At 33.6% G+C, this 19,622-nt stretch overlaps 2 protein-coding genes and 1 long non-coding RNA gene across 3 annotated transcripts; 2 read left to right on the top strand and 1 right to left on the bottom strand.

The window, feature by feature from the left end:
* On the top strand, nt 1-2,141 carry LOC110880152. The gene is made up of 3 exons (XM_022128728.2): nt 1-159; nt 302-1,794; nt 1,881-2,141. The coding sequence occupies exons 1-3, from the start codon at nt 129-131 to the stop codon at nt 1,971-1,973; spliced, it is 1,617 nt and encodes a 538-aa protein (XP_021984420.1). The 5' UTR covers nt 1-128; the 3' UTR covers nt 1,974-2,141.
* Nucleotides 2,142-2,839: 698 nt separating this feature from the next.
* LOC110880154 lies at nt 2,840-6,985 on the top strand. Its single transcript, XR_004868245.1, has 2 exons — nt 2,840-3,191; nt 6,704-6,985. It is a non-coding gene; the product is annotated as an uncharacterized LOC110880154 (long non-coding RNA).
* LOC110880153 lies at nt 6,240-6,982 on the bottom strand. Its single transcript, XM_022128729.2, has 2 exons — nt 6,693-6,982; nt 6,240-6,575 (listed from the first exon to the last, which is right to left on the bottom strand). The coding sequence occupies exons 1-2, from the start codon at nt 6,923-6,925 to the stop codon at nt 6,365-6,367; spliced, it is 444 nt and encodes a 147-aa protein (XP_021984421.1). The 5' UTR covers nt 6,926-6,982; the 3' UTR covers nt 6,240-6,364.
* Nucleotides 6,986-19,622: the final 12,637 nt, after the last annotated feature.

The raw sequence follows: 19,622 nt of genomic DNA, 5'->3' as shown, positions 1-19,622 counted from the left end.
GAATCGAATTTCGAAATTAAATGAGGATCATCTTTATAAAGATCTCACAGCAAATGTAACGGTCACATTTCAATCCTCTGTTTCTCTCCTTTCAAAAACTTCATCTTGTTTCATCACTTCTGAAAACCATGGATAATAATTTCAACAAATCCTCGTCAGGTGCGTTCTATATTTCTCTGTTCTCACGATTTACTTGTTTTACAATTCATATAATGTAATTGCGGCTGTAATTTCCTATTTTTTTTGTACAATTTTGAGTTAATTTTCCTTTGATAGCTAGCAATTTGACATATAAATGCAGGAGGAAACAAATCAGACAATGAGAATGAATTGAACCCTAGAAAAAAACAATTACCCAGTAGGAATTTCATGAGTCCCACCATATCAGCAGCTAATAAAGCTTCTCTCCCTAAAAAGAAAATCTTGGGTGAGAGGAATAATGAAACCCTAGATGCTGTGGAACAACACTTCTGGTCGAAACCCGTGAAGTGTGATTCTAATGAAGATGTGGAAAGAGATTTTATTGGGTTGAAACCCTATGATCCTGTTAAGAATTACCTTTCCCCTAGGCCCAAATTCTTGAGGTACAATCCCGATAGGCGTAGGAAGATATTGAGTCTACAAGAAAATGTTGAAGATCGGGTCGAAGTTAGTACTGGTTTTGATGCTGGTAGTATTGGGATACCCGAATTGCAAGATTCTTGTTCCGGACAAGAATCCGTGGAAGAAGCCCGGGATGTAAGTAGTGAAAGTGAAGATGAAAGTGGCGATGAATGTGGAAGTGAAGATGATGAAGAAGAAATGGTTGAATTTGTGAAAGATAGATGTTGTAGTGTAAAGGGGTTTTTTAAGTTTGTGTTTGTAGTGATTGCGCTTGTGTTAATGACACAAGCGATATGTTCGATGAATACCCCCTTGCCTTCGCAAAACGTAGATTCGGTTTTGGGTTTTAACGGTTCGCTTAATCATGTTTATGGTTTAAGTTTGTCAGAAGTTGTGTTTGGACCGATTAGGGAACCGGTTTTCTTGGTGGAAAGATTGAAAGAAGGAGATGTTTATGATGATGGTAGACAAGATGTGTCTGCGACTAGTGAAGAATTTGTTGAGGATGAAGCTGAAAATAAAACAAGCGAAGTGGTAGAAACCGAGTATTTAGACGCTGAAACAGTTGATGATTCTAACCAAAATGAGAAGAATCATCAGTTGACAAACAACGAAATATTACAAGAAGACGAAACTGAAGCTACTGAAGTGGTAGATCGCGATTATGTGGAAGCTGAAACGGTTGATGATTTTCGTCGAGATGATGTTACCGAGGAAGATGATTCTGATGCAAATGGAAAGGATCATCAGTTGACAAATGACGTCGAATTTGAGACCGCAAATGACATGGAGGATGGAGTGGAGAACGTGTTAGACGATGCAAAAACCAATGATGTGTTGGTGAAAGTCACAAGTTTTGATCTAACGATTGCCATATTACTCGGGCATGTGCTAGTTTTGACATCTTTTGGTGCCATTTATCGTTCAAGATGTAAGAAGGTCGAAAAAGAAGAATTCCAGGCTACCGAACCCTCTACAAATCCACAATCTGTGATCGAAGAACAGTTGGTAACAAATGAATTTGTACCTCCACAACAGAATGATGTTCCAAAAGAAGTTAACCATGTTCATATACCATCAGTTGAGCTGTTAGGCGAATTTGTGTTTGGTGAAGAAACAACCACTAGCAGCAATATGTCACCAGAGGTCCAAACAACTGCAGTTTCTTCCAGCCAAACAGTCAAGAAACAGGTAAACTATTAATCCCTTTTTATTATTATTATTCATAGGTCAATATCCGAAACTGATGTTTATTCATGTGTTTAAATTTGGAACAGAGACGCAAAAACGCAGAAGTGGTTACACCATCTTCAGTGTCGGTGAGGAGGTCAAGCAGACTAAAAACCCGCTCCTCGGTCATGTCTCCATGAATCAGCCTCGATCTCTTAGTAAAAAGTATGAAATTGAACATCGATTGATGATCCTTTTTTTTTTTTTGACAATAACTTCATGTATGTAGTGGATTTTAACTCCTTCAATTGAATAACTTCAGTATGATGTATGAAGATAATAACTTCACATGTTTGTTTAGCAAGCTTTTTGACAAGGTTTTTTTTCAATCAAAAGATAGTGAATATGTTCTAAATACTTTTGAATGTATAGTGATATTATATCAGTACTCCATACTTGCGTGGATTACAAGGCGAAAGTTGCGCTATAGATTCATCAATAAGTAATATTCAATCAAAATCTCTTTAGTATTTTTATAAACGGCTAACTCAAATGAACGACACCGGGTTGGGGAGGTATACCTTTTTCCAATACCTTTTTCCACAAGTAGTCGGTCAAATTCGACCAAGTCGGCTCCTTATAGTCGGAACACTCGGCTAGTCGGTCAAGTCGGCTCCTAGTCGGAATTATGTTTATTTTTTTACTTGAATTATGCTCATTTTGACATATATATGATATCCAATTTTTAATTTGCCATACATTTATGGTGTCCGAGTACTCTCAACTCTCGGTTCGGCCGATTAGTGAGCGACTAACGACTTTTGCAACCTTGCTCTTGATAGGCTTCTTGCCCAATATCGGAATAGAAATCTAATCCTGACCGATATCAATGTAACAAGATATGAATGCCTTACAAATGACAATTCATATGCCCTATTTTGGACGTTCACCTAGTCTTTCGACCAGGGGCGGATCTATAGCATTTTAGGGGGTTCCCAGGAACCCGTTCGGTTCGTATCTTATAGTGTTAAATCATTAAGAAACTTCTAAAGGAACCCTTTAATATTTTGAAAGGGAACCTTATAAACAAAGTTATGGATTAGTCTGGCGGTAATTATGCACGCTGCCTAACGTAGAGATCCTGAGTTCGAGTCGGGTAAGTACCTTTTTTCTCGTTTTTTTTAAACTAAAAAAACATTAGGGTTTAGTTTTCCCCTTTTCTGTTTACCCTCAAACCCAAACATGAACAGAACACACACTAAACACAGCGACCGCTCCAAATCAGTCCTACCACTCATCCAATCGTCACAAAAGCACTTGCCGGAGCCACTCCAGCCTCAACGGCTCAGTCACGTAGCCCCTCCGGCCTTCTCTCAGTCCCTCACTTACTCACTCTCTTCGGCCCTTCACTCCTCCAGGTTCGTTTAAACTCTATAAGAGTATAAGTTGTTGATTTTATCTTTTAGTTTGTTGATTTACATGTTTGTTTTGGCATTCAAATTAATTTCTAGGTAATAAATTGTTGATTTTGACATTCAATTTGATGTAGCATTCGATATCCATATAATTCATATTAACTTGCTCAAGGAATAAAAAAATTAGTTTTTTGTTGCTTATTGAATCCGCCTATGAATCTTTATTATTTTGCCAATTTTTTATAGGAGTATGTCTATTTCTTCTTGTAGTTTAACTGCATAGAAAGATGTATTCTTAAGTTTTTATTCATCAAATTTGTGAGTGCTTATACACTTGCTGCTTAAGGTTCAAAAGCAACAGATATATATATTGCAGTATCTTGCTTATAATGCATAGAAAATTGATGTAAAAGGAGAATTAATGTATTGTTAAAAATACATAAGTAAAATAACCTATTGGTATTGTTGATGCTTAACAAAATCAAAGGTTGTACAATAGTACATTAGCATAGGCTGCTTGTTCATGACCAGATCATTCAACCCTACACAATTGCAAGTGTACAGGTGTGCGAGTACGCAAGTGTGTAGGTGTGTTAGCATGATGGTATAAAGAAAATGGATTAGCCCGACATTATGCACAATTGTTAGATGATCGGTACATGTACTAGATTTTTGTTTATAAAAAAATAATACAGGCTGCTTATGAGATGAACGTTACCCGACCCGAACTGTCGAACCGACCCGAATTTTTTTTATGTTCGGACATGTGAATTTGGAGCATTAAAAAAAGTGAACCCCTTGGAAAAAATTTCTGGATCCGCCACTGCTTTCGACTAAACCGTTTGAGTAACTTATTTCGAATCATTGCTCTCCGATCACTAGACTTTCCGTGACCTAACTGGTCTTGAACAATATGTACCAGCTCTTGTTTGAAACTCACCACGAATAACTATGTCAATTTTTAGCAATGGTGACCAACTCACACTCCAGTATAATTATACAAGTAAAAAGTTGAGCATCGGATAAAGTTTTGCTAGCATTGTTGATTGAAACATGCTTTTTATTCACATATTTACCTTATAACACTCCGCTACCGCTACGTAATCACAAGCATCACACATGATCTCAAAAGGTCAAGACCAGTTTGGTGATTACAACACGAGGGATATGTGAGTTGCTTCTTAAGTGCATTGAACATGAGCATTAGACCTGGAAAACGGGTCCGGTTGGGTCGGGCCGGGTCATGGGTCAAAACGGGTTCAGGTCAAAACAAGTCAATTAAAAAGGGGTTGTTTTGGTTCGGGTCGGAACGGGTTCGGGTCAGAACGGGTTTCGGGTCGAAACGGGTTTCGGGTCGGGTTGGTTAAAAATATATTTTTTTAAAGAGATTGTACATCAAGGGGCAATTTTGTTCGGTTCAAAACGGTACGGGTCGAAACGGTTCGCGTCGAAATGGTACGCGTTGAAACGGTTCGATCGAAACGGTACTGGTCGAAACGGTTCGCATTGAAACGGTTTGTGTCGAAACGGTTCGCGTCGAAACGGTTCGATTCGAAACGGCACTGGTCGAAACGGTACGGGTCGAAACTGTTCGCGTCGAAACGGTATGCGTCGAAACGGTTCGTGTCGAAACGGTACTGGTTGAAATGGTACGGGTCGAAACGGTTTGTGTCGAAACGGTACGCGTCGAAACGGTTCGATTCGAAACGGTACGGGTCGAAACGGTTCGCGTCGAAACGGTTCGATTCGAAACGGCACTGGTCGAAACGGTACGGGTCGAAACGGTTCGATTCGAAACGGTACGGGTCGAAATGGTTCGCGTCGAAACGGTACAAAACTCGTCCCGACCCGAAACTCGTCCCATGCGGAAACTCGTGTCGGCACAAACTCGTGTCATAACTCATAGATTAATTCAAGTAGTTTAGTACTTCGTTCATAATATCCTAATGTTTTCCAGTGTGTTTACAAGTATCTCTACGTAATGCCTACAACCTACAGAATATGTGATGGCAGGTCTAGTGCGTGGTTGAGTATCATTGTATCTAATTAGCTTACATGTTAAAACTCGTTGTGATCTGAAACCCGTCCCGTGCAGAAACCTGTGTCGGTCCGAAACCCGACCTGAACCGACCCCGTTCCGATCCAAAACCTGTGTCGTGCCGAAACCCGTCTCGGCCTGAAACTCAATTTGAATTGAACCCGTTCCGATCCAAAACCCGTCTCGTGAGGATACTTGTGCTGGATTGAAACCCATTCCGATCCGAAACCTTCCCCGTTTCTTTAAGGCACTAACCCACATCGACCCATTTATTTAATGTTGTAGACCCGCTTTGACCCGAAAATAACAAAATGGAATTTCCAGTGACCCATTTAGTTAAAATATCTTACCCAAACCAACCCATATAATTTTAAAAGCAACCCAAACTGACCCACTTGAAAGGCTTTGGGTCAAGATTGCCCCCTCTAATGAGCATACAAACATCATTAATAACAAAATGTGATTCTTTTAAAGGCAAATTAGACAATGATTTGGAAATAACACTAAATGAAACCCATATATAGGCATGTACATGTGGTATTTTGTGGATTTTTATGATAAATAACAATTTGGTTATAACATGTATAACCATAAAGAAAGAAGTAAAATTTATGACAAGATGATTTCTCTACAATTTGGTCCATAACTGGAATTGGGAAATGATCATTTGATGTCGCTACATTAAGCTTGCGATACGCGATACAAACTTACCATCGTGTCACGGGAATTGTAGCAATATGCCATTCATCTTAATCCTTCACCATTTGTATACTTGCTTTCTTAGGAGCGCTTTGGGTTGGAGCCACCCAATCACTATCAAAGATGGCATAGATAGATCGTCTCGCATCTAACCACTCCAACACCTCTTTCCTCACCACCTCTCATGTGTTTGGATTCAATTATCATAGGGCATCTCTTGTTGGTACAAATTGTAGACTCATGTATGATTTTGGTACATTAATTTTTGCAAGACATCTTATTCATAGATGTATACATCTTTAATGATCATCTTATAACTATGAAACCGAATAAGTTTATGTATGTAGTTAGTTATCAAGTACATAACTGAAGAGCAAAAAAAAGGCTTATATTTGCACCAAAACTTTATATACACTCTTAATTAACAACGTAAGATTACTCAATTCTTGATGATGCTATTAACAAACTTCTTCTTTCTGGAATTTTTCTTTGAGATGATAGGTTTAGGAAGCGTGTGAGATCTGTAGCTTTTCTTCATCTTCTTCTTGTGTAACATCTTTTCTTTTTTGGGAATATCTTCTATGCTTGTGACTCTTGCAAGAGATGTAAAAGAGTCTGATTTTCCATGATAAAACTTTGAAAGCCCTCTCCTATAATTAACAAAAATTAAATAAAAATACCCATATTAGTATTATGATCTTTGATAAAAAAAAAAGTAATAAAATTTGGTATCTTTTTATGTAAATAAACTTATAAACTCAACTTACTTGATGGGTAGGTGAGACATGAGGTCAGACATATCATACAAAGAAGATCTACTGGAGTTTGATGAAGAAGCATCATCTGTTGTGTCAAATGAACAAGAGGAAGAACATGTTGTTGTTGTTGATGATGATAGATTTGAGATTGTTGAAGCTTCTTCAATAGAGGAACATGGATCTTGTTCATGTTCATGAGGATGATGATGAAAGTTTTGGTTATTTAGTTTATCCATTATCATTGGATGGTATGAAAATAATAAGTGTTTGAGAAACACAAATCAAAGATAGGATTGTAACCATTGTTGGGGAGCATATAAATATGGGTGGTTAAGAAAAAGTGCATACACGTGGCAGTCAATTGGTGGTGCGTTGAAACAGCAATTGCACATGAGATTATCAGAACTACCAACAGATATGGATGAATCCTAAATTAAGCAATACTCATAATTTTATTTATCCCATAAAATCATAAACCGATTTTGTGTGTATAATAATGAAAATCTGTTCAAAAAATATAATGTAGTATATAATAATGAAAATAAAAAGAAAACATATATTATTAGGAGGGTAGGGATGGTGATCACTCATCACTCATAACATCCAATCAAGTTCCGCCATGTCATAACCTTTTTTTAGTGAAAATAGTCATCACTCACCACCACACCCAACAATTTCCCTCACAACAATTTTCTTCTTCACGCGTGCACGCGTTGTTTTTTTTTCACGAGTGATAAGTTTTGGTGGCGGTGGTGTTTTAATTTGTTTCACGCGTTGTCATCTTTCATCACGGGGAAAACCATTCCCACCCTGGGTCCCCTTAATCTTTCAAATTGGAGTAAAGTATTATTATTTTCATGATCTTGATCATTATCTAAACAAAAATTGACACCATGATCTCGAAGAAATAAAAAAGAATGGGTCAGATATTGTTTTCATGAAGATAGAGGTCTAATTGTGGCTTTCAATATTACAGATAAACATAATTCGGAAATGACTAAAATTAGGTCAAAATATTTATCCGTTGCATCTCAATTTTTCAATTCCTTCAATAGCATTTGAAATTAATTTGAGAAATTCGACTAAAATTTCATATTGGTACCGGTGAGATTCCACGGCGATAATTGGGTCATTATCTGCTCAATTCGTTATATATAGCAACCGAAAGAGAAACACAATATATAAAGTCATAATATGTCTAAAAGTAACTTATGAAAAATAGTCTACTTTGTATACAATTCAAGTTTCAACAAAGAAAATACCAAACTACGACAAAAATAAACATTATAAAAATATTTTAACAATCGTTTAAGTATCTAGTAAAACACAGTAAATAATTTAGGTGGTATATACAGGGGCGGATCTACTGTGGTGGCAGGGGTAACCTCCGCTACCCCTCGACTTTTCCGGCGAAGTGGAAATTTTTTTTATTTTTTTTACATTTTATGCATTACGTTACCCATGATATTATATCATGCTACCCCTCCGGTAAACTAGATTTTTTTTCTGGCAAGAAGCAACGACGACAAGCAGCTTAGAAGGTAGCGGCGGGAGTTTCTGGAACACAGATGAAATGAAAACGAATAAGAAGATTAACTTTTAAATGAGTTTCTTTTTATTTTAAACCACATGTATATAATATTTTATTTTCTTTTTCAACGTTACTGTGAAAACAGGTAAAAAGCACCTTGAAATCATAAACTATTATAGCTAGACTCACATATGAAATAATATTAAGTATATTTTAACTTCTTTGTCTATTTTTATTTTTATTAGTCTATTGTTTTAATTTTGGGTTATTGGATTTTATCATCCTTAACTATTGGACATGCCTTTCAAAAAAAAAAAAAAAAAAAAAAACTATTGGACATTGGCCGCTGCCACCCCCAACTATCATTTTGACGTCCGCCACTCCTAACTTAACACTTAGTGTATTATGTCACTAGATCACTAACTTTTGATTCGGTTACTATAAGATCCCTAAAACCTTCCCAAGATCCATATGACACCCCAAAAAGTGTAGTAACATGATCAAAAGTTAGTAATCAGTTAACGACATGGTGACAGAACACACTAAGTGTTCAGTTGGGAGTGACGGACATCAAAGTTTTAGTTGGGGGTGGCAGCGGCCAATAGCCAATAGTTGAGGGTGATAAAATCTAATAACCCTTTAAATTTTAAAAACGTTTCTGTTTGTTATATCATTTATTTGCCTCACAATTTGTTATCTATATGTAATAAAAACATAAAAGTTGAAGTACATATTCATTGGTAAATTATATTGAAAAATATGTTTTTACTTGTAAATACAAACAATTTTACGAAGTTTTTAAAATAAGAAAATTTCATTTCCGTTTAATAATCATTCTTAACCTCCTACTATATCGATTTGATCACTGGGTGACACCAACAACACCAATAACCAACAAGGTCATGATCAAGCCTAACCCTCTTAAGGTCGTACAAAATTTGAACACATTCCACGCCATTGAGCTCTAGATCTATACATAATAGTGCTCAGATAAGATGAATCGGTAAAGAATAACAAAATCAAGAAACTAATGGTGAATCAAGTGAAAATAAAAATTATTCGAATAATTCGATTCTAATAATTCGAAAATTCGATATTCGATTCGATGAACATCCCTAAAAGAGCGAAACGGTGATGAGTATTTGAAAGATGTTTTTTTTTCTAAAATGAAACTTATCAAGCCAGGTTTACGCCATCAAATGGGTGATGAGTATTTGGAAAATGTTGTAGTTTGTGTTGTCGAAAGAGAAACAATAGATAAAGTAACAGATGATCATGATGTCTTGGCTCGATTTCAAGCTTTCAAATGCCGAAAAGGAAAAATCTATGTAAATGTTATACTTTATTTATTATGGTGTTTTTTTTGTTTCATTTACATGGTATGAATGTACGGTAAAAAAAATTTTGAGCGTTACCCTTAAACATTTTTTCTAGATCCGCCACTGGGTATATAGGTATGCTGAAGTCGTTAAATAAAGAAAACATGGGTATGCTGTTGAGAAAAGAAATTAAAAAAAAAAAATTAAGGATGGAATACTTTGTTTGTTGATGTGACCAAACACGCATATACACGTTGGTGAAGCGGATAAGCTTAAGCTCAGACAACTTATTGATTGGGTATGGATGATCTGATCCCCATCATCCACGTTGACGGCTATGTTATCAAAGACGCAAGGCGCAGGCGAGGCGCATCGGCCTCGCCCGGAGCCTAGGCGCAAGGCGCAAAAAAAGCGTGGGCTTTTTTAAGAAAAGCGCACATAGAGAAAAAAAATATAAAAAATATGTTATGCTTTGAAAAAATATAAAAAATATGTTTCTGAGCTGGAATTTGGCCCGCATGAGGCAGTTTTTGCACGCACTCGGTTTCATTTTTTTCTTTTTTTTTTTCAGTTTTCGTGCTTATCCTGCGCCTCAGCACCGTTTTTGCACCTAGGCGCGCGCCTTTTTGCGCCTCAGCACCGTTTTTTTCAAAAAAACCCATTTTTGCGCCTAGGCTACCACCAGGCGCTATAGGTGCGCCTCGCTGCGCCCGGGCGCCTAGGCGCGCGCTTTTTGCGCTTTTGACAACATAGGTTGACGGCTACCTTTGGTCTATATTTACTTCATTCTTTTAATTTAAAAATATTTAAGATTAGAAAGACGGTCACAAAATGTGAAACCTATCTTATCTTTTTTTCTTGAGATATTTTAAATTATTAACTTTGTGAATTTTTTTTCTTTTATAAATCATTTTACTTTCTTAAAATTGATTTATAGTTCATGGGTAAAGTTCGGCTACAAAGTCCAAATTTCTAAAAAAGTGTAAAAAGACATAAAACACTCTAATTTCAGCTATAAAACACACCTAAAACCCACAAATAACAGAGTGAATATTACTAAAACACTATATTCAAACTCTAATAGTCCATAAAAAATTTAAACACACCATCGTAGAACTATAAATATAAAACACAATATGTTAATCAACATAAAACACAATAATGTTTGTCACTGTATAATCAGAGCTTTATCATCCAAAATACAATACAAAACTCACACATATGATGTTTTAGTAATCTCCATTGTGTTGTTTGTTGGTTTTTGTGTGTTTTATAGTTGACATTATAGTGTTTTATGATTTTTTTACACTTTTTAGAAAATTTAGGCTTTATAGCCAACTCCTAACCTATAGTTAAACATACTAAAATTATTATAAAGTCATTAACATTGTTACAAATTATATAAATTTTCGAAACATTTTAATGATATCAACCCACATAAAGCCATTTTATCTATTTTTTCACTATTATATCACCTTTTAGCGTTGACACTTCACACTTGTAACAACTGATTTTATTACAACTATTAATCGTCAACCTTTACTCGTGGCACACCTTCATTCTTTCCGCGCACCACCGTCACACATCCGTCCACGAAATACTATCACTCTGTCCACCATTATCATTTACCATCACTATCAACACTTGTATTCTCCACTTTCGCTATAATCACCATCTAACGGCTACACAAGCAATTATTGAACACCTTACACCTTTAACATCCACACAAACATGACCACCAACATATAAACACACCCACACAGACAAGTCGATCCCCATGTCAAAACTTGAATACCCAAAAGTCAAATTTGCTTTTGATTTTTTTTTTCAGAACCCAAAAAACAAATCTGTAATTAGCCAAATTAGTAAAATGAAGCTTAAAAATGTTTAAATACTCTTTTAGCAGAAACTTATTTTAAAGGGTTGTGCTAAACTCTTCTTTTTCATATACTTAACAACAGTGGTGAAACTTCGGATTTCCGACATGGGGGTCGAAAACGTATATACCAAAAAATTTCTATAAAACAGGAGGTTGAAAACGTATATACCAAAAAAAGTATATATGAAAACTACAAACTCTCCACTACTTAGCGAAAAGTTCGAGGGCTCGGCCGCCCCCTACTGCCCCCACTATGCTGCGCCCCTGCTTAAAAATTAGAACTTATGCGAAAGGTTTAAAATACAAAAGGCTCCTAAAGTACGACCGGTATGTGACCACCAATAACGTGCGTAATTATGCATATAACATGCGTAATTAGGGTTGAAACAGCCTACGCGTGATTTTGTGTTTTGACCATGCGTAATTTCTTCTTCATGCATAATTAAGGTTTAAAATTTATAACGTTTGTAATTCAGAAATAAATATGCGTAATAAAGTCGTGTACTGACTGCACATTAGGCCATGGGGTATGGGGCTTGGGTTGGGGCGTGGGTTGGGGGAAAACGCCCAAGGCACCACTCCTGGTGGGCTTGGGTTGGGGCGTGGCCCTTAGGGCTTGGGTTTCAAGCCGGGCGGGGGGGCGGGGGAAGCGAGCTGACATGGCGGGCTGTGTATGGCCAAAAGAAAAGAGCCGTTGGCCAACGGCTATATTAAAAAAAAAATAATTTTCTCTTCCATTTTTTCACTATAAAACTCACATTTTTCTTCCATTTTTTACCACATTCAACCACATCTTCTATACATCTTCAATTCTCCTTCTACAAAACGAAAAAATGCATCCTTATAACCGTGCTTATGACCCGACCAACCCGTATGCAAGTTGGATACATTCAACGTATTCCAACAACAAAGGGCCGAAATACGAAGGAGCAAAGAAGCTAGAGATGCCCAGAAACAAAAAAACGAGATGATTTGAAATTTCTATCCCAGCCTATTGATCACCTACAGGGTGACGAGTTACAACTAGTCTTGGCGTTGAGAGAAGAGATAAAAAACAAATATAAAAGTTAGGATTTTTTTTGTAATTTTCTTTATTTAAAAATTTTAAAAAATTAAATTTGTTGTTTTAAATAATATTCAAATAGCCCAGCGGGTCAGCCCAGCGAAGCCCACAAACCCACGCCCCAAACCCCCGCCCCACCATACCGTGTTGAATGTGGGTTTAGCCCATGTCTGCCGCCCAAGCCACGTGTCAACTAATGCCCCAACCCAAACCCAACCCCGCCCCACCATACCCCACGGTCTTAGGGGGCTCCGGGGCTACATAGATTATTTATATTTATATGAAAGTTCATGACCCAAACTGTCTATGCGGCCGGTATCCACTCTTTTTTAAGATCATATATTCTTTCTTTTTATTTTCATTTCTGAAAAATATAGATTTTTGGTCTTTACTATTTTGTAAACCTTTAGCTAATTAAGTCGTCCCAAATTGACTTTTCGTTATGTCACTTAAAATTCAAAAAAAGAAACAAAAGAAAATCCCTCATGCGTGAGTCACTCTTTGTATAGTTTGATAGTTATTTCAATGTTATCTTTTTATTATTTAAATCTTCCACTTATCGAAAACATGTTTTTTATTTGCATCACATCAGGCTCTTATTACGCAAATTTTCATAGTAAATGTGACAATAGTGATGATGTTTAAAATTTTGTTATGGGTTTCAAAATTGGTGAGACACTGAGTCTTACTAGTTAGATAACATATGAAAATCAGTTTAAATAAAATTCTGATATCGATTTATATATTGACTTAAGTTCATGGCTTATTTATTTCCTTGAAACGTTATAAACGATTTAATATATTTCATAATTTTGCAAAACTTATTATTTAAATATACGTTTAAAACAAATCGATTGTTAAATATTTTACTTGTCCAAATTTAGACATTTGACTTTTATTTTTCAAGATGTAAGGCTATAGGGTGTGGTCATGACCCTTATGACCACCCGACCCTCCCTCCATGTCAGCGTCATGTCAACCATCTCTAATCCATCATTCAAAACGACTACTCTAAATGTGTGGTCATGACCCAAACCACTATCTCCTTATTTATTTTATTTTATTTTTGTCTAAAGAAAATGGAAAGGAAATCTTGGAAAAATGGAAAAGAGGACCATGATTGTCATGGTTTAATCCATGCGAACAACGGTGGATCAGGCAAGGGGGTGATGTAGTCTTCCATCACGTTCCTACGTGGAAAATCATGTACCAACCATGACCCTCACACCCTTCAGCCTAATAATATGTTGTAGGATAAGATCCGGACATCCTTTTGATATCGACCCCTTACATGAGTTTATTTTTTCCTCAACGTAACTATACTGGTAATTTAATTCCGATGTTAAACGAATCGAACATTTGTAAAGATTTCGATGGGAAGTTTGTTTATATTTTATTATGAAAAATTAACAAACGAACATTAGTAGGCATTTGTCCATTTAGTTATGTACGTAAATGTTCATTCGTTTAAATTTGTTTATGTTTGTTCATTTATTTTCGCTAGGTTCGTTTGTTTATATTTATTCTATTAGACATATTACAATGTCGTCTAGTTTTGTAAAATTAAAGTATCACGCGCTACAGTTTAATATAGTCTTACTAGCTTTTTAAGTACCACATATTGATGTTCACGTTTTCTTTTAATTGATGTTCCAATAGTTATGTTCATTCATCTATGTTCAGTTTTGTTCATTTGTTTGTGATACATTCATGAACTTTTGTTTTCACTCATATTGTTGACGAATGAACACAAACAAACACGAACACTCATTTTCTAAACAAACGAACATAAACAAGAAACCTTACTTTCAACTTTTTTTCTATAAATTTTCGTCTTTTGAGAACGAGCGAGGGCTTCTCCGTTGGTCCGTTTCTCTTTTAACTTACTAAAATACAATTTCCCCAAAATATATTTGTACAAAAGGCTCCATTTATTCTTAATCAAGACATATTAGAAAAAGAAAACATATAAATAACCATACATATATTACATTAGTTTTTGTTTTTCAAAAAGAAAACATATAACCATACATATATTACATTAGTTTTTGTTTTTCAATTAAATTAATAAGAAAAAGACATCTAGTGTAAAATGAGAGGACTTTTAAAGACCTTAACCACAAGTAAACATCTATTTTAGGGTAAGCATTGTAACTATGTAACACGTCTACAATTGATGAGAATATACTATTTTTGAGGTCCCCTCGGTTGGTCTTTATTCTTATCCAGATTGATTTCCCTAAGCTTCACTCTCCTTTTATTTATTTCCACTCCATCGCAATTATTCAAATTTGTTTTCTTGTTGTAAACAAGTTAGCACCAAATAGACCATTTTTTTTTGCTTTTTTTTCTTGTTCCAAAAGCTAAACTTTCATATAGACAACACCCCTCTCAAAACCGGGAGCGGCCACCTCCAATCAACACACAGACTACAATGATAATTACATGAAAGAAAAATTTATATATATTAACAATAAGAATTACTAAAAGGATGAATGTTTTTTTTTATTATTATTACAGTATATTATTTTTTGCTTTGAAACCTATTTTTTGCATAAAGTTTAACATTCTTTTCAAATTATCTGCGGAATTTATGATATTAAAGATAAGTATGAAGTTGTGATTGATATGTTGATGGCAATATTTTTTTTTTCTAATAGATTGTTGTATAGCACTCCTATAACTATATTATTTGTATGATTTAGATAAGTTGTACTGAATGAGACACGTATAGCTTTTTTTAAATAGATAATAATCTATCTACTGTAATAAAAGAAACCAGTTTTTAGACACGTGTTATTTATTGAAGGTATCCTCAAATATATACTTATCTTATATTAACTAAATAAATAATAAATTAATATTAAATCTTATCATACTTTAATAAAATATTATCTCCAAATCTAAATTGTTAATTTAATCTATACTATATAATAAAAGAAACCAATGTGAGGACACATGTCATTCATTGGAGCCATCTATTAATTATAAATAATTAATATTAATTAAAAAATAATTATAAAATGAAATTTAATATAAATTTAAAATTATTTTGAGGATAATATAATCTTTTGAAATATTTATTAGATTTCAAAATTATTTATCTTGAAATTAACAAAAAATTATAAATAATTAATATTAATTAAAAGATAATTATAAAATTAAATTTAACATAAATTTAAACAATTCGTAGGAGATAATATAATCTTTTGAAATATTTATTAGATTTCAAAATTATTTATCTTGAAATTAACAAAAAAGACGTACACTAAATATAAATTAATATAATGTAAAGAGTTAAATGTCATTTTAATCCCTGTGGTTTGGCCCATTTTATCAGTTTAGTCCAAAAGTTTTATAATAAACAGAGTTTATAAAGATATAACAAGATATAACTTTTTATTGATTGGTATAAAAAATTACATGTACTCAACCCATACAATACACGAGTTTCTTAAAATGTAACCTTTTTCATTATTTAATATATAAAACTAAATTTACTCAACCCGAACAATACACGGGGCTTTTTAAAGATATAGCATTTTTATTATTTAATATATAAAATTACATTTATTCAACGCATGTATAAATGAGATTTTTAAATATATATTGTTTTACTATTTGGTATATAAAATTAAATTTATTCAACCCGTGTAATAAACGAGTTTTTTTAAATATATATTTTTTTATTATTTGATATATAAAATTATATGTATTCAACCCGTGTATTACACGGGGTTCTAACCTAGTATATTTTTAAAACAAATACCTCTCGTTCCTACTTATCTTAAATTAAATATATAAATAATAAATTAATATTAAATGTTATCCTAATTTATTAAAAATATAACTTTTTTATTATTTGGTATACAAAATTATATTTAATCAACTCGTGTAAAACACGGGGTTTTTTAAAATTTAACTTTTTTATTATTTACTATACAAAGTTACATTTATATAATCCGTGTAATACACGAAGTTTTTAAAGATATAACTTTTTATCTTTTGCTATGTAAAATTAGATTTATTCAACACGTGTAATACACGAGGTTTTAAGGATATTTTTTTTTATTATTTGGTAGATTTTTCATCCCGACTATACACGGATTTTTTTAAAGATACGACGTTTTTAGTATTTAATATACAAAATTACATTTATTTAATTTGTGTAATACACATGGTTTTTAAACATATAACTCTTTTTTAGATCTATTCAACATGTGTAATATACGGGGTTTTTAAGGATGTAATTTTTTTTATCATTTGGTAGATTTATTCAACCCGATTTTTTTTAAAGATACGACGTTTTTAGTATTTAGTATACAATTACATTTATTTAATATGTGTAATAACATGGTTTTTAAAGATATAATTTTTTTATTATTTGATATATAAAATTACATTTATTTAACCCGTACAATATACAAGTTTCATAAAGATATAACATTTTATTATTTAATATACAAAATTACATTTATTCAACCCGTGTAATACACGGGGTTCTAACCTAGTAGATTCTATACATAAAACTTTAAAAAGTTGCCAATTCCTATTTGTAATTCGGATGGGATTTTTTTTTATTATTTGTTAATAAATAGTGACTTCTTTAATGGCGTATTAATTGGATCTTAAAAAAACATTGTTATATACAAATGATTTAGTTTGGTGATGTAGGTTAGGAGTAGAGCAAAACGAAAAAAAAATTTCTTAAACTAAGAAATTGCGTCTCATATAATGATATTAAAAACTTTTATATCGGCATCCTGCCACAACGCGCGGATAACGTCGACTCGTTCACAACAAAACATAAATTATTTTCATACTTTGTTTTTAATAGATGTATTTATATGGTCTAATTTTTATATTATTTATGACGTCATCCAGTTTTTAAATTCGATCCAACCAGTGAACTAGTAAGATGAGATTCACTATCCGATCCGATTTTGAAAACATTTTATATACCCATCATCCTCCATTCTCCATCGTTTTCAATATAAATAATATTTACTAAGTTTAAAATAGTTACCTAATAAAAAAAATAAATATAAGATAAATTAATACTTTTATTGATCATAAAAAACATTACATAAATAATAATAAAACATTAATAAACATTACATAAAAATAAAAATACCAACCATATTATTTGGAAAAATTCGTTGAAGGCAAGATAAGTCATTCAAGAGGCCAAATTGTTGAAGGACAATTCGGCCTCTTGAATGACTTATCTTGCCTTCAACGAATTTTTGCTTTTTCCCTATCTTCATAAGTAGTGTTAAACTTGTCAACTTACCTCCCAATATGTCCCATTTTCATATGTTAAAGATGACATTTTTGCTCGTTTTCCTTTGTTCCTTCTATACAGGTGTTGTGGTTCGGGCGGGTCTACGTTGGCATCCTTCTCGTTGAGGTCCATGTAATAACGTGCATCCGAAGAACTTGTGTTGATCATATTGAGGGACATACGATGACAGTGGGGATTATGGAAAGTGTTTCGATTGTTGTTTGCATCCATATTTTTGTATAAAGATATAATATTGAAATTGGTTGGTGTGAAAAAATGAAAGATGAAAATGGTACTTATAGAAGGTAAATACATATACAAAAATAAATATGGTCGCTGCTGCCCCTTCACCACTCCACGACGCCATTGGCGATTTCCCATGCACGAAACAGTGCCAGTGGCACCGATATTGGCGGCGTGGTGTTCCCCCACGACGCTTCCTTGCTATGTCAAACCCGGATGCCTTGCATGGAGAGCATACTAAAGTACTAAACGGTCTAAAAGAGGAGAAGACACACACAATAGTAAAAATAGTAAAAATGAAGAAGTGTGGTGATTGGGTAATTTCTAATTTATTGTATTTTTAGTTTAGATTGATGCATTATTTGAAAAAAGTTTGTGGGTGTTACTAATTGTCAGATGACCAAACATTTATAGCGTTTTTAAGTTCTTGGGTGTTACTGATTGTCAGATGACCAAACGTTTATAATGTTTTTTAAGTTCTTCCTTATGCATGCTCTTAGTAAAGTTGTTTTCTAGTTCAAGAACCCCTAAACTGTTTTTTTAAGTCTAATTTAAACAAATCTAATCAAGTTTTTATTTTTATTTTTTTGGCATAAGGCATAAATATGTTAAAAGAATATCAAACTAAAACAAATCTAGAACATCTGGACAAAAGACACAACAAATAAATGCACCATTCAGGTGTGGATTGACACTTTTTTTTTAATCTTATGTTCATCATTTTCATCATTTTTGCAAAATTAGAATCTTGGTAATTAAAGAAAAAGTTTACAAAAAATAATCATATATTTAAACAAAACTAACTCATATCAATAGACTTGTATTCTAGCGGTAACAAAGTGTATACATAGTAACATAATAGTGTTCCTCCCCAAATCAAAGATAAGTCATGTCCTCATCTCGTCGAGTCACGTGTAAAACATCCACGTTCAAAAATAATATTAAAAAAACATTTAAAACATCTCCTTCTGGGCTTTAGATAGAGTTATAATTTATGTGGCCTTTCGAGTTCGTGGCTGGCCCAGTTTATGTATTATTAATTTGGATCAGTCATATTTTCAAAGCCCAAGTTATATAAAGAGAAATCTCCCGAGAAGACATTATATTCATTGTGTTAAAATAAAAATAATCACTGATCAGATTATTTCTTACTCATAAACTATGACTTTCAAACAACAACAACAACAAAAAAAAAAAAAAACCCACGCATATTGTTTAATAGGAGTAAATAGAATTGACATCACATCAGATAAATTATGATTAGACACAATATGTACACCCGTAAAAGTGCACTTTGCGCATAAAGTACACTTTAGACGTAAATTGCCTACTCAATCCACTCTAGTTGAATATGTTTCTGTTGATACACTTTCATTAGAAATTCCTCTAACTTCTTCCGCGTATTAGTATGTCACTGATCCATATTAACTGGTGCAAATTACTCACACTAGTACACACGTCTTGTATATTGATTTAGAAAGTCACTAATATTTTGGTCGTTATTCATCCTGATAAACTTATTGGTCAAATAGTAATTAATCGTTATTTAAGAAGATTAACAATCATTTTGTTAAATGCAACGACGCCGATGTTACAAGATTAAATTACAAAAGAAAACCT

The sequence above is a fragment of the Helianthus annuus genome, chromosome 9 (assembly GCF_002127325.2).
Source record: "Helianthus annuus cultivar XRQ/B chromosome 9, HanXRQr2.0-SUNRISE, whole genome shotgun sequence".
NCBI lineage: Eukaryota > Viridiplantae > Streptophyta > Magnoliopsida > Asterales > Asteraceae > Helianthus > Helianthus annuus.
Note: the sequence above shows the minus strand (reverse complement) of the source record. Positions and strands in the feature narration are given on the sequence as shown.